The 16,852-nt window shown below is 35.6% G+C and overlaps 1 protein-coding gene across 3 annotated transcripts in view; it reads left to right on the top strand.

The window, feature by feature from the left end:
- NAA35 (N-alpha-acetyltransferase 35, NatC auxiliary subunit) overlaps positions 1–16,852 on the top strand; it is an 86,858-nt gene that overhangs the window by 43,499 nt on the left and 26,507 nt on the right. For all 3 annotated transcript variants that reach the window (XM_073806000.1, XM_019940388.3, XM_019940391.2), the window contains exons 12-13: positions 9,716–9,894; positions 15,590–15,649. In XM_073806000.1, the coding sequence (XP_073662101.1) occupies positions 9,716–9,894; positions 15,590–15,649 (239 nt within the window). The remainder of the gene's footprint in view (positions 1–9,715; positions 9,895–15,589; positions 15,650–16,852) is intronic.

Below are 16,852 nucleotides of genomic sequence, written 5' to 3'. Positions count from 1 at the left end.
TGCAGCTGCCATCTGAGGGATGAGTCCCCAGGTCATCTGGCTCTAATGGCCAATGGGGTTTGTATTCAAGAGTCTTACAGTGCTTTATCAAACAAATAGTTGTTAATGAGTACAGGAGAACCCTTCCCCATGGCCATGTACCAAGGTCCAGCAAAGAAGGATTAGGCAAAAACAACCTTCTCCCACTTTCTCCCTGGAAGTAGTTTAACTACATACTCATCCAGCTGCTCCCTGAGGGTCCAGCTTCTAAGCAGCGTACATCTAGGTTCTGATTGTGATCCTTCCCTTTTGGACACTGATGGGTCTTGGCACACCCTCAACTACTGGGAGCCACTAAGAGCAAAGGAGGAGGCTTGGACGGTCACAAAACTTTGAGAGAAAACTAAGGCCTTGGTCTGGGCTGATTGACGAGGTCCATCTCTTATATGACAGTATTCGTCTCCTACATGAGACCACTCTGTCAAGACTGGAAGATATGACTGTTTTATCTAATGCACGGAAACCAACAGAGAGTCAAGAAAAATGAAGAAACAGTGGAATATATTCCAAACAAAGGAATAAGGTAAATATCCAGAAACAGATCTTAATGACATGGAGATAAGTGGTTTACCTGATTGAGAGTTTAAGACAAAAGTTATAAAGATGCTCACCAAGGTTAGGAAGCAATGCATGAACAAAATAAGAGTTTCAACAAGGAGATAGTAAATATTAAAAAGTACACAAGAGAAATCACAGAGCCAAAGAATTCAAAAAATGAACTGAAAAATCGAGAGGCTCAACAGCAGACTAGATCAAGTGGAAGAAAGAGTCAGCAAACTTGACAGGGCAGTGGAATTCATTCAAACAGAGTAGGAAAAAAAGAGATAGGTTATGGGATTTGTGGACAACATCAAGAAGACCAATATATGCATGATAGGGGTTCCAGAGGGAGAAGAGAGAGGAACAGGGCAGAAAGCATATTCAAAGAAATAATGGCTGAAAACTTCCCTAACCTGGGGAAAGAAACAGATATCCAGATCCAGGATGCTCAGAGAGTTCGAAAGAAGTTGAATCCTAAGAGACCCACACTCAAACACATTATAATTAGTCAGAAGTTAGAGACAAAAGCTTTTGACAATTGTCAAAAGTTAGAATCTTAAGAGCAGCAAAAGAAAAGCAACTGGTTGTGTGCAAGGGAACCCCCCATAAGACTATCAGTAGCTATTTCTGCAAAAACCTTGCAGACCGGAGGGGAGAGGGATCATATACTCAAAGTACTGAGGGAAAACAAAACAAAAAAGCTGCTAACCAAGAATATTCAGCAGTTGTCCTTAAGAATTAAGGAAGAGAGAAAAAATTTCCAGACAAGCTAAAGGAGTTCATCACCACTAGAGTGACCTCACAAGAAGTGTTAAAGGAAGTTCTTCATTTGAAACAAAAGGACACTAGTTAGTAACAGGAAAGCACGCAAGTATAAAACTCACTGGTAAAGGTAAATTTATAGTTAAATTCAAAATAATTCTAATATTGTAATGGTGGCAGGTAGACCATTTATATCTCTGGTATGAATGTTGAAAGACAAAAAGTATTTAAAAAACTATAACTGCAGTCATTTGTTATTGGATACACAGCATAAAAAGATGCAAATGGTGAAGTCAAAACCATAAAATGTGGGGAGAGGGAGCTTTTGTATGCATTTGAAGTTATTATCAACTTCAGATAGACTGTTCTAAATATGTTTTATGCAAGGCTCATGGCAACCACAAAGCAGAAGCCTATAGTAGATATGCAAAAGGTAAAAGGGAAAGGAAGCATACCAGTACAGAAAATCATCAAATAATAAAGGAAGAGAGCAAGAGAAGGAAAAATGGAACAAAGGAATTGCAAAACAACCAGAAAACAATTAACAGGCAGGAAATGGTAAATCCATACCTATCAATATTTATGTTAATTGTAAATGGGCTAAATTCTCCAATCAAAAGACATAAAGTGTAGATAAAGGTTTGTCAATTTTATCTTTTCAAAAAATTAGCTCTTAGTTTTGTTGCTCTTCTATTCTTTTTCTTTCTTATTTATTTCTACTCTGATCTTTTATTTCCTTCCTTCTGCTAACTTGAGCTTAATTTGTTCTTTTTCTAGTTCATTGAGGTGTAAAGTTAGGTTGTTATTTGAGATCTAATTTCTTAATATATGCATTTATCACTATAAACTTGCCTCTCAGAACTGCATTTGTAGTATCCTATAGCTTTTTGTATGTTGTTTTTTTTAAATTTTCATTTCTTTCAAGATTTAAGAAAAATTTCTCCTTTGTTTTCTTCTTTGACCCATTGGTTGTTCAGGAGTGTGTTGTTTAGTTTCCACATATTTGTAGATATTCCAGCTTTCCTCTTCTTGTGTTCTAGTTTCATACTATTGTGGTCAGAAGGGATAGTTGGTGTGCTTTCAGTCTTAAATTTGTTAAGAGTTGTTTTGTGTCATATCATATGTTCTATCATGGAGAATGTTCAATGTGCCTTTTTAAAAAAATTATTCTTTGGCTGCGTTGGGTCTTCGTTGCTGCGCATGGGCTTTCTCTAGTTGCGGTGAGCGGGGGCTACTCTTCATTGTGGTGCACGGGCTTCTCATTGCAGTGGCTTCTCTTGTTGCGGAGCACGGGCTCTAGCATGCAGGCTCCAGTAGTTGTGGCTCATGGGCTCTAGAGTGCAGGCTCAGTAGTTGTGGCACATGGGCTTAGTTGCTCCACGGCGTGTGGGATCTTCTTGGACCAGGGCTTGAACCCGTGCCCCCTGCATTGGCAGGCAGATTCTTAATCACTGCGCCACCAGGGAAGTCCCTCAGTGTGCCTTTGAGAAGAATGTGTATTCTGTTGCTCTTGGATGAAACATTCCATATATGTCTGTTAGCTCCATCTGGTATAATGTGTAGTTTAATTCCAATTTTTTTTTTTTTTTTTTTTTTTTTTTTACTGATTTTCTGTCTGGGTGATCTATCCATTGTTGAAAATGGGATATTGAAGTCTCCTGGTATTATTGAATTATTATTTCCCTTTTTAGAGCTCTGAATATTGGCTTTATTTTTGTGCTCCTGTGTTGGATGCATAAATATTTACGTTTGTTATATCCTCTTGATGAATTGACTGCTTTATTATGTAATAACTTTCTTTGTCTTTTGTTATATTGTTTGGCTTAAAGTCTATTTAGTCTGGTATAAGTTTAGCTACTTCTATGCTTCTTTTGGTTTCCATTAGCGTGCTTTTTCAATTAACGCTTTTTCTAGCTTTATTCACTATAGCTAAGGTACGGAAACAACCTAAGTGTCTATTGATGGATGAATGGATAACAAAAATACAATATATATATAATAGAATATTAATCAGCCTTAAAACAGAGGGAAATCCTCTTGTTTGTGACAGCATGGATGAACCTGGAGGGCATTGTGCTAAGTGAAATAAGCCAGACAGAGGAAAACAAATACTGCATGGTATCACTTATATGTGGAATTTAAAAGAGATAAAGTTTAACTCATAGAAGCAGTAGAAACATGGTTGCCAGAGGCTGAGGGAAATAAGGAGAGGTTGGTAAAAGGGTACAAACCTTCAGTTAGAAGATGAATAAGGTCTGATGATATGATGTATGAAATGGTGACTATAGTTGATAACACTGAACTGTATAATTGAAATTTGCTCAAAGAGTAAAACTTAAATGTTCTCATCAAAGGAAAAAACTAAATATGTGAGGTGATGGATGTGTTAAATTAACTCAGTGGAGGGAATCCTTTCAGAATTATACATATATCAAATCATCACATTGTACACTTTAAATATCTTACAATTTTATGGTCAATTATACCTCAATAAAACTGGAAAAAATATAAAAAATAAAAGGAACTAGTACATCTTGGAGGAATGGGTGATTCCAGGGCTAGGGCAGGGAAAGAACAAGATGAGCCTGGAATGTCTTATTAGCTGGAAGTGAGTAAATGTTCAGAGAATGATGGGCCAGGTCAATTAAACACAGAAAACAGCTTGAACGGGCATTCACACAGTCCAAGTTGGGGACAACTTGAGCATCAAAATAAATAATTATGATAGATCATAACCAATTGAATAAAAGAAGAAGCCATGGTTCCATACTGATATAAATAAATGAATTAATGAGTAGATAGTTTGATGATAATGAGCATACTTAGGTGTCCTTCCCCTGCACCCCAAATATTTATTAACTAGAAAGGGAAAAGGTAACAATAGTGAAGAAGCCTGGCAGACACCAACTTAATCAAGTGATCAAAGTTAACACCACTAGTAGTTAAAATCTCCACTTTGCTGATGGGTTGCAATGAGAACAATATAATGTCACTTCTTTTATAATCCAAAGGTTAACAATTTGAATCTAATCACAAGGAAACAGGAAAACCACATTGAAGGGCAGTATACAAAATTATTGGCGTGTTATTCTTCAGAGTTGTCAAAGTTATCCATAGAAGCCAAGCAGAAGAACTGCTCCAGATTGAAGGAGACTAAGAGACAATGAAAATAAATACAACTTGTGATTCTGATGTCGATTTGAAGCATATTATTGGTACAGTGTGCAAAACTTGAATGAGGTCTGAGCATTAGATGGTAGTAATTGGTCATTGTTAGTTCGCTAATTCTGATTGTTTAATCGTGAATATATAAGGGTATGTCTTTATAGGAATAACACTCCCATCGTATTTGAGAGTGATTCGGTATTGACTGCACTTGCAACTTTACTATAAGTTTGAAATTGTTTCAAAAGAAAAATCCACCTTAAAAAATAATGCAGAAAAGTAGATTAGCGTGTATAAAATGTTGATGTTTTGTTTACAAAAGTAACGTTTGAATGGGCAAACAGTGGTATATCCATACAATGAAATGGTTTTCAGCAGTAGAAAAGATTAAATGTTGACGCACACAACATAATGGATAAATCATTGAAACATTATGCTGAAAGGAGTTAGATATAAAAGAGTACAAATTGTGTGACTCTTTTTGTATCAAAGTAGGAACAACTGATTTATTCATGGAGGAAACAGTGCCATGGTTTCTGGGCATGGGAGTGACTGGCTCCCTTTTGGGGAGATGAAAGGGAACCTTCTGGGGAGATGAAAATGTTGTATACGTTGATTGGGGTGGTAGTTACATGGTTGTATGTATTTTTCAAAACAATGAACTATAAGCTTAATATTTGTATTGTATAATATGTATAGTATACCTCAATAAAGTTGAAAAATATATATATAAATAACCACACGTGAAAGAAGCTTGTAGTAGTGTTTAGTTCTCAAGAGATTAACTAGTCACAAGTGAGCAGGAGATTTGCTTTTCTTTGTACCTCCTTTTGTTGCATTTGCAACTTTTTAAATCTGTTGCATGGATACCTATTCAAAAATACACACCAAAGAAACTCCAAAATTTGGAGATGTGTCTGTAATATCATTTATATGCATATTATATTGCTTATATAACTTACTCTGACCAGTGATTAGGATACAATATTCATTGAGACTATGCTTTTTGAGGTTAACAGTTGTGGTTAAATACCTTTTTATAACGTGTGTGTGTGTGTTGAAATATTTATAACATGAAATTTGCCATTTTAACCATTTTTAAATGTAGAATTCAGTGGTTGTGAAACAGTCACCACTGTCCATATCCAGAAATTTTCATCTTACCAAACTGAAACTCTGTACTCACTAAATAATAACTCCCCATTTCCCCCTCCTCCAGTCCCAGACAACCACCATTCTACTTTCTGTCTCTATGAGTTTGACTACTCTAGGTACCTCATATAAGCAGGATCATACAATATTTGTCCTTTTGTGTCTGGCTTCTTTCACGTAGCATAACTTTATAACATTTTATAAAGGGAAATCAAGTAGCCAAGAAGTGTAGTATAATATAACAAAACCTCAGCAGCTTCTGCATTGTTTTCTAGAATTCCTTCCAACTTAAGGGCATCTAAAACTTATTTCAATAAGTCTAACTATAAATTGCCTAACTTGGGAGAGATGTATTATCCAAAAACGATATAATGTCTCTATCTCTTTTGACTTACACACTTCCAAATCTTTAATTTTGGCATCTAATTAATTTTAGAATAACTTACTTTGTTAAGTTAAATCAAAGCACATTGTTACTATAAATCTTTTATCCAAGGACCTTGTGCTGTTTGTAATACTTTTCTGCTATTGATAATGAAGGTCAGTTATCTAGCAAGGACTTTAGTAACTAAAACACTCTAAACCAATGTGCCATAATATTTTGAATATAGTAATTATATGTTATTATTGTATACTTAAAAGAATGCTAGTGTGAAGGGAAAATCATTTTATTTGGCATTGAAGAATTTTATGTATTTTTAACTGGAAAACCAAGATAATTTTTGTACACCTATAGACTTGTAAAGTCAGAAGAGAGTCTAGAAGTTGTCTGATCTGTATCCAGTTTAATTCAGGAAATCTTTACTGAGCGTAGCACACAATGGGTAGAAAGTGATGTGAATTAGCATCTTTTCTAGGCTCATTTAGTAAGGGCTATTCAGGTTATTTTAATATAAGACAGTCTTGAGATAAATTGTGTGATAGAGATGTATGAAATTTAGTGGGAATATGTTAGACCGGTTTATTCTGGGAGGGCTTGTGTGGTAAAGCTGTCTTTAACTTTTTGTAGTTTGTGTTGCCATGAAATCAGATGCAAACTCCTCCCTGGCTTTTATCCCCACTCCTCCTTAACTCTTCTGTATCCTGAATAACGGCTTTGATCTCTTATTATATCTCAGTTCTTATGCTCTTTTCTAGTTAGGCAAGTTACTATGTCTTGTATAGGATGGTTACAGAGTCCTTAGGCATGAGATTCAAGAACAGCTGAGACTTAAAAATAGCTACTAGGATGAGACTTAAAAATAGCTACTAGGAACCACTTTAGCACTTAACCATTTACAAGGACTATGTCCAGAAAAATGTAGGGGGAAATTTAAATGTGTGTAGAAAATAGAGGGAAACATGTAGATGACTTCTAACTTTTGTGCCTAGGGATTTTGTCCCCACTCTATTTATATGCATCTATTTTTACTTTTGAGTTCAGAGAAATTATGACTTGGAAAATTGCAGCTCCCTAAGGGAAAAAGAAAAACAGCCATATTATCTGTCTTCCAGGCCTTTGATATGCTTGGAATACTTTGTCCTAACATTTTATTCTTTAACTAAGTTATCGTTTAGGTCTTTTTTAAAAAAAATTTTATTTATTATTTTTGGCTGCATTGGGTCTTTGTTGCTGTGTGCTGGCTTTCTCTAGTTGCGGCGAGCAGGGGCTACTCTTCATTACAGTGTGTGGCCTTCTCATTGCAGTGGCTTCTCCTGTTGCGGAGCACGGGCTCTAGGCACATGGGTTTCAGTAGTTGCAGGCACATGGGCTCAGTAGTTGCGGCACATGGGCCCTAGAGCGCATGGTCTTCAGTAGTTGTGGCACATGGGCTCAGTAGTTGTGGCACACGGGCTGTAGGGTGCATGGGCTTCAGTAGTTGTGGCGCACAGCCTCAGTAGTTGTGGCACATGGGTTTAGCTGCTCCGAGGCATGTGGGATCTTCCAGGACCAGGGATTGAACCTGTGTCCCCTGCATTGGCAGGTGGATTCTTAACCACTGTGCCATCAGGGGAGTCCCCATTTAGGTCTTTTCTTAGACTTCACTTCTATGAAGTCTTTCATCTAATTTTTACATGGATAAGTTGCTCCTCTGACATCCTGAGCTTATCCTCACTGAATTATACTTGCATCTTGCGTTCATCTAGACCAGTGTTTCTCAACTGGGGCTTCCCAGGGACATCTGGCAATGTCTGGATCCATTTTACAGTTAGGAGGTTGCTACTGGTATGTAGTGGATCGAGGTCAAGGATGTTGCTAAACATCAGCTGTGCAGAACAGCTGAGTTTCAAAAGTTAATATTGTTTTATATTGCACTTTTTTGTTTGTATAAAATTGAAGTCAGAATATATTGTGTTTGTTATCCATTTCCCATTAATATTTACTTCTTTCCATGGTAATATAAATTTTCATGAGTGTATTATTATGTATTTATCTTCTACTTGTGGTTTAAAGCCTAAAAATAGATGGATTAAGAGTAAATGCATATTCCTGGGTAATAATTTTCCGTGCATATTAGAATACTTTCAGAGAAAATCAGTGTAATGGACTATTTAAGTATCTGGATTCTGTGCGTTTATCATTAAAGTCTGAAATGTATTCATGTTAATATGGTAAAGAAGCTTCTTACAGCATCATTACTACTACTTTTACCTTAGTTCTAAATGAAGTATTATAAATCAGAAATTCAAATTATTATAGTGGTGGTAGTCTTTCATTTTATTTTGAGCATGCATATCTTGTCATTCAGCAAACAAGTATCCAGTGCATGTTATGAGCCAGGAATTTGGTGTTTGGGATCCAACCCTGTTCTTGCTTTCAAAAGAACTCAGAGAGAGAGACAAATGATGTAATCCCACACAGACAGTATAGTAGTATATATACAAAGAACATTGTATATACATCATTGGGAGGAACAATGATGAGAGAGAATTCAAGCTATATCAAGTTCAGGCTAAGAACAAGGGGGTAGGTTTTACAGGTAGAGACAATAGTTTGTATAAGCAAAGAGGCATAAAAGGACATGATACTTGTAAGTCACTGTGCTTGCTTATATCTTATAGTACTTAGGGAATAGGAAGTATTAAAAGATGATTTTCAGACAAAGGTAAAACCATGACTGTTATACAGATATAAAAATGAACATGTGTTAAACTCATTCAGTGACACAACCAGACATGAAAAGTTTTAAAACACACATTTATATGGAGTAGTGGAATATTGAAATAAATTATAAATGGAGGCAAAACATTTTTCTATAGAGTATAGAAGAAGTCGGTTGAATCTCTACCACACAGAACAGAATTTCATGTTTATCAGTTACCTACAATTTCTAGATTTGTAAAATAGCTCCCATAGAGTCAGTCTGACAATGCATACTCCTTTGGAGTACAGAATTTTTTTCTATAAAAGTGGCAGGAAATTTCAAGTTGAGAAAGACTTAGTTTGGAGCTTTGTACTGTTGTGAAAAGTGAGATCACCAGAGGACAAAGAATGGAAGAGAGGAACTCACCCTCAGGTCTCTTGTGATATGTTATTTTCATTGTGAATTTCTGGAGTTACATCTCAGTGCAAAATGCATTCCAAACTCATGGGATTGGGATGAGGACTGTTTTCCTCTGCCACTTTATATTACTATGTAGTTGAGTGTGAGTTGATTCTGCAGTTCAGAAAATGAAGGGAAGACAAGCCTATGTTTGTGTTCCCGTTTGAAACATTTCTTCACAGTCTCATGGTTAATACAGCATTGCCCTTTTATTTATTCTGAGAGAATATGTTAACTCTGTTTTATCCCATTCTTGGCTTGGAGTTAATTTTGAGGTAGAAACCTCTCTCTGTCACCACTACCACCACAATGTCGGGAGGAAGTACGATTTTAGGTTATTAAATCTGCTTATCTCATTTTAAAAATGTGTGTGTGTAGATACATTAATTGTAAATTATAAAATCCATTTAGAGAATATTGTGATTAGAATTCAGAGATGCTTTTGAAACTGGCCTTTTTCTTTTTATATTTAGTAGTATTTGAGGTTTAAAATTCAGAGAAATGTTGAAAATGTTACCTTTGTTTCTTTTTAGATCATCCCATTATGATGGGTTTTGAGCCTCTTGTTAACCAGAGACTACTTCCACCCACCTTCCCTCGATACGCAAAAATAATAAAGAGGGAAGAAATGGTCAACTATTTTGCAAGATTAATAGATAGAATAAAAACTGTCTGTGAGGTGGTCAATTTAACAAATTTACATTGTATCCTGGTAAGTACAAATCTCTATTCTGGAATGTAACTTTGATTTAACAACAGAATAGTTTATTACTTTTTGGAGACTGACCATCCCAAGGGTAAATAATGCTGCTCACCTCTTATCTGTGATATCTGGAGAGTTAAGTCGTGTGTGTGTGTGTGTGTGTGTGTGTGTACTTTTTGTATTTAATCCTCATAAGGATTTTATACTATCCATTCTAGAGATTAAGAACGTAAAGTGTGGAGAGTTAGATAATTCACCCAAGTTTTAAGAATGGGGCTTTGAATCGTCAATTCTGTGTTCAGAACCTTTTATATAAATAAATGTTTGTGTTTATGCATGAATGTATACATACATATACACATACTATATATGTGCATATGTATAAATTTTTTTCATATAAAAATTGGATCATGGTATTTGGTAACTTGCTTTTTCATCACTAGTCTCTATACCACAAACATCTTTTCGTGTCAACAAATATACATATTTCTGCATTATTTTAATGGCTACATGGTATTGCATTGTGAGTATATACCACAGATTTTTTTAGTCCATTCACGTTGAATTACATTTAGGTCATTTTCAGTGTTTTACACTTATAAACAATACTAAGATGAACATCTTTGTAGGTAAATCTTTATATCATGTGCTTCCTTACCCCTTAAGATAAATTGCTAAACAGTGAAGTTATTGGGTAAAAGAGTATGTACATTTTTAAGCTAGCATATTTTGGATTAATCTTTTTTATGGGTTAAAATATAGAAACACAAGATTTATTTGGGGAATGTTAAAACATTCAGAGATGGAGTTTTATTAATTGGTAAGGCTATAATGACATATACTTCAATTAGGAAGGTAAAAAACGGGCAAAAAAATAGTGTTATTTAGACATAAGTACACTGATTAATTTTGCATGACTATACATATATATGCATTTGACTGTTGCTCCCCCTCAGTGTTGAGGTACATAATTTCTAGCCCCATGTCATTTCCTCTGTGAAGTCTTCCCTTTTGGTTTCAGGTTGCTTCTGTACCTGTGTTACTTGAGATGACAGATTATCTAGTTTATATTCCTAGAATTTAGCAGCAGCCTCTGGGGTATAATTGATAAATGGTCAATAAAGATTTGTGCTTCTGTTACGCTCTTTCTTATAGTAACTTTTCCTTTTTAAAAAATTTTTTTTTCTTTTTTACATTTATTTTTTTTTTATTCATTTATTTTTGGCTGTGTTGGGTCTTTTGCTGCACGTGGGCTTTCTCTAGTTGTGGTGAGCAGGGGATACTCTTCATTGCAGTGTGCGGGTTTCTCATTGCTGTGGCTTCTCTTGTTGTGGAGCACGGGGTCTAGGTGCACGGGCTTGAATAGTTGTGGCACGTGGGCTTCAGTAGTTTTGGCTTGCGGGCCCTAGAGTGCAGGCTCAGTAGTTGTGGCGCATGGGCTTAGTTGCTCCGCGGCATGTGGGATCTTCGTGGACCAGGGCTCGAACCCGTGTACCCTGCATTGGCAGGCAGATTCTTAACCACTGCGCCACCAGGGAAGCCTTCCACTAATTCTTTATCATTAAAGCTCAGCTTAAGTCTTTGTTCCTTAGTGAAACTTTCACTGATTATGCCTTTATTCCCTCCTTTTGTGTTTCCTTTTTTTTTAGTAGTTTTTCCTTATTCTGTCATAAGAATCGTAGAGTCTTAAAAGTAAAAAAGATTATACACACAAGCCAGTTCATTTTGCAGTTTATTGTACAGCTAAACAAACTAAGGTTTACAGGGCTTTATAACCCAATTAGATGGTTAGTTAGTGTTATAAGAGAATTAGAATAGAGATTTTATTGTTCTTCTCCATCTGCTTTTCTAATCATTAATTGATACATGAATATATATTTGTGTTCACTAGATTAATTGTAGGATTTTAGAAAAGGAGATCAATGTGAATTGGAATAAGAAAGTATAATGCAATGGTTGGAACTTGATATTCTGGCAAAAGATTATGGATTGCCTTGTCAGGGGCGGGGTGAATGCATAATGACACGTCATAATAGAGGGGAGCTGGCGGAGCCAGGCCTGGACTGCTGTCACTGGACATGAAGAAGGCATAGTAATGGAATAATTTGGATCTCTGAAAGACTTGAGACAGAGTGGTAGTGGGGGGAGTGCAGCCTGGGCCACGAGTAGAGAAAAAGATTAAAGTTATGGAAGATAAGGGACCAAATAGTCTGGTGGATCTGCATAGGAAACCTGTTATTATTAGGATAAAGTGCCAGGTTCTAGAGAGCGCTTCTACATATCAGTAAGATAAAAATAAACATCCCAATGAAAAATTGGGAAAGGACACGAGCATACATATATAAAAAGAAATAAACATGAAAGATACTTAACCTTACTAGTAATTAAAGAAATGCAATTTATAACAGCTAGATTGAAAAGTATAATAATATTTAATGTTGGTAAAGGGAAGTACTCATTCTCTTATACTCCAGTGGCTCTCTCTCAAAAGTCTTAAAAATGTGTATACTTGGACCAGAAACTCTCCTTCTAGACATTTAGAATAAGAAAAAAGGTGTTTGTTGCATCATCCTTTGTAATGTTCAGAAACTAGTAACAGTTTAAATACTGAATGGTGACAATATCCATTCTGTGGTATGTTTACAATATATGTCACAGAGCCATTAAAAAATGTTATAGAAAACTATTGACATGGGAAGTATTGACATTGGGAAATGTTCATGAATGTCAAGTTATGTTTAATGTTCTTTTTTTAATATACATTTATTTATTTATTTATTTATTTATTTATGTGTCTTCATTGCTGCATGCGGGCTTTCTCTAGTTGTGGCGAGCAGGGGCTACTCTTTGTTACAGTGCATAGGCTTCTCATTGCTGTGGCTTCTCTTGTTGTGTGGAGCACAGGATCTAGGTGTGCAGGCTTCAGTAGTTGTGGCACGCGGGCTCAGTAGTTGTGGCTCATGGACTCGAGAGCTCAGACTCAGTAGTTGTGGCGCATGGGCTTAGTTGCTCTGCGGCATGTGGGATCTTCCCGGACCAAGGCTTGAACCCATGTCCCCTGCATTGGCAGGCGGATTCTTAACCACTGTGCCACCAGGGAAGTCCCTGTTGAAAGTTTTAAAATATATTTTTTATATATGTTGTTGCACACAGAAAAGATATTCAGAGACAAAGTCAACTTCAACCAAATTCTTTCTCAAAAGATTAGAATAACAAATACCAAAATATTAATTATGACTATTTATAGATAGTGGAATGCTATATGATAGTTTTGTTTTTTGCGTTTTTCTTCATTTTCAAAGTTTTTGGTATTTTGCATATAGGGCAAAAACCAGTGGTAAGGGGGAAGATAGTGGCACTAGTAAAGGGAAACTCATAGTTTAGGAACCCATAAGATGATACTTTTGACAGCTGTGGATTAATTAAGAAGATATACCTAGTTTAAATGAGGTAAATAGTGGACTTTATAGACTGTATCCTGTTAGGGATGTATACTAGCAATAAGAAATTGAGTACAGATGAACTGTGATAGCAAGTACAGTATATGTACATTCATCATTCAACCAACATGCTTGTTTTGTGCTAGGTGCTGTGCTATGGCTGGTATACAGTGATGAGCAAAAGCATATCATCTATCCTGTCATAAGGCTTACAGTGTAGTATGAGATAGAAATTGATCAAATAATCATAAAAATGATTATAGAATTACAAACCAGTGTAGGGAGTATGAAGCAAAGGAACTAGAACATATAGCATATGATGAAGGAACTGACCTAAATGATCAGAGAAGTCTTTCTTAAAGAAGTGAAGGTAAAGCTAAGATCTAACAGTTAGGTGAACATCATTTGGGACAGTAGGGGGACAGTTCCAGGTGCAGGAAGCTGAATCCTCCTCCATGTGATGGGAAAGAACATGATACATTTGAGAAACTAAAAGAAAAGTAGCAGAATGGAGCATTGAGTGATGGGGATGGGGGATTTGGTGAGGCTAGAGAGGTAGGCAGACCAGACAAGGCCATTTAAGCAACATTAAGGATTTCTATCTTTTCACAGAGCAAAGGAAAACCATTAGTTTTATCAAGAAAGATCAGTGTGTGGGGGGGACAGTGACATAATAGGATCAAGAATGTGCAAAGATGTGGCTGCATTGTAGAGAAATGATTGGAAGGGACTAGAGTAAACACAGTGTGATAAATTAGGAAACCAGTACTGCAGTCCAAGGGAGGAGAAGATGGTAACTTGGACTAAAAGGATGGCAGGGAGCTGGTGAGGTTGTCAGTGTTAGAGCTATGTGTGAGCTAAAATTGATAGAATATTGGTGATGTATTAAATATGGGGCATGAGAGAGCTCTGAGGAAGGTCTCTAGGCTTCTGTCTTGTAAGTCTACATGCACATTTGGTGCTGTACACTCAAAGGGGGATATTCTCAAAGGACCTTAGAGGGTTTTAGTGAAGTAAAGTTTGAGGTACCTTTAATATATTTAAGTAGAGATATTGGATAGTATTGGCTATATGGATAGAGTTTAGAGGTCTGTGCTTAGAGTTAAAATTTTAGAATTATTACAGTATAGATAGTAATCGAAGCATGAGTGTTTATGCTTCAAAATTTACGAGGAAAAAATATATAGGTTAAGAAAAGAAGGTTTTCTGGAACTAAACTTTGAACCTACAGAACAAACTGAGAAGTAGCCAGAGGAAGAAACATATGAAAGTCATTTAAAAGGTTTTTCAAGAAGGATGTCACACTGCTGAGAGGTCAAGTGAAAGAGATGAATGAGGTCCAAAATCAATGTCCATTGGATTTAGTAATGGGGAATAAGTGGTGGCTAGAGCAAAGAGCCAGGTTACATGTGTTGAAGGTGGATGAGAGTTGAGTTGAGTTGAGTGAGTAGAGACAATGGGTGCAGCCAACTTCTTCAGAAAGTTTGGCTGAGAAGGCAGCAGTTGAGAGGAAAATGTGACATCATGTGATGATCTTCTTTTCTTTTTAAAGTTGAGAGAAACCTGACTGTTTAAATGAAAATGGGAACGATCTGGTAGAGAGGACGAATTTTAATATCTAGGAGAGCAAAGTATGGATAATTGAAAGTGTGTAATGTTTGTGAAAAAGCCAGAAGGAATGGAGTCTTTAACATATCTGTTGTTAAAGTAGGCAAGGAAAGGATCTGTGTACAGATGTGGATACAACTAGAGGTTTAGAGGCTGAAGTTGAGGGATTTTCTGTGGGGTAAATTGTTTTAATTTTCTTTGTAATGTGGAATAGTAGAATCTCTCTCTGGTGGAGAATATTCACTTTGAGGAGTGTGTGCAAGGTGTAGAAATTAATTATGAAAAAAGAGAATGTGAATTCAGTTAGCCTGGTTACTTGGTATTTATTTCTGTGAAGTAGGAAGTAAATCTCTGTCATTAGTTAGTAAATTATTATTGATACTGTTATTTTCATGATGTACAAATTTAATATCGGTATCCACATAATACTGTTACTGGTAAGTTTGTTAAAAATAAATTTTAGGCTCCAAAATTATCCATTTTTCCATTCATACAATTACACAATTCTTACAGAAATGATCTTTAGCTATCTTTCTTATTTTAACTTTGGTAGTGTATCATTCCCACAAGGTCTGGTAAAAATTACTCTCTGTATACAAACATTTTCAGCTTTTATTTAATCTATTAATGACACTTTTTTTCTGTGTATCTATTAGGATTTTTTCTGTGAATTTAGTGAACAATCACCTTGTGTTCTTTCAAGATCTCTATTACAAGTAAGTTCCACTTAGTATCAAAATATGTCTTTAAACATCAAATACTGTGTATTGACATTGTTTTATTGATGGATGGAACAAAAGGTAGATGCTTTTAAAGGCTATTCCACAGTTAGTGGTATATTTTTGTAACAGAAGTATTGACTTACAGTGTTAGATATTCATCAAGACCATTTTCTGGGCCATAAAATAAACCTTAATAATTAAAAAAAATTGAAATCATACAAACTATGCTCTCTGACTATTTTGGAATTAAATTAGGAATCAGTAACAGAAGTATCTGGAAAATTCTCCAGATATTTGGAAATTAACACACTTCTAAAGAACCCATGGTCAAAGAGGAAGTATTGAGGGTAATTGGAAAATATTTTGAACTGAATGAAAATGAAAATATCAGAATTTGTGGGATACAATTTAAGCAGTGTTTAGAGAGAAATTTATAGTACTAAATGTTCATATGAAAAAAAGGAAGAAAGGTCTGAAATTATAATTTAAGCTTCTATTTTAAGAAAAAGAAGAGCAAATCAAACTAGAAGGAAGCAGAAGGAAATAACAAAGATAAAAGCAAAAATGAGTAAAATAGGAAAGAGACAAACAATAGAGAAAATCATTGCAGCCAAAAGCAGGTTCTAAAATTGATGAACCTCTAACTAGGTGGAACAAGAAAAAAAGAAGATACAGATGAATAATATCAGGAATTGCTACAGACCCTAAACAAATTAAAATTGTAATATGGGAATATTCTAAACAACTGTATGTCCATAAATGCAAAAACTTAAATGAGATGGACCAATTCCGTGAGGGACACTACCAAAACTCACTCAAAAAGAAATAGAAAATTTGAATAATCCTGTATCTATCAAAGAAATTGTGTTCATAGTTAAAAGCCTTCCAACAAAACTCCAGGAGAATTCTATACACAGTCTCTTTCAGAAAATAGAAGAGACAAGGGCACTCATCATATGAAGCCTGCATTACCTCTGTACCAAAACCAAACAAAGACATTTCAAGCTTAGAAAACTATAGACCTATATTCCTGATGAACATAGACATAAAAATCTTAAAGTATTATCAGATCAAATCCAGCAATATGGAAAGAAAGAATACATCATGACCAAGTGGGTTTTATCCCAGGATTGCAAGGTTGGTTCAGTGTTTAAAGTGTAATTTACCATATAATCTAAAGTCTCAATAGATTGAGGA

Source organism: Tursiops truncatus, chromosome 6, assembly GCF_011762595.2.
Source record: "Tursiops truncatus isolate mTurTru1 chromosome 6, mTurTru1.mat.Y, whole genome shotgun sequence".
Classification (NCBI taxonomy): Eukaryota; Metazoa; Chordata; class Mammalia; order Artiodactyla; family Delphinidae; genus Tursiops; species Tursiops truncatus.
Note: the sequence above shows the minus strand (reverse complement) of the source record. Positions and strands in the feature narration are given on the sequence as shown.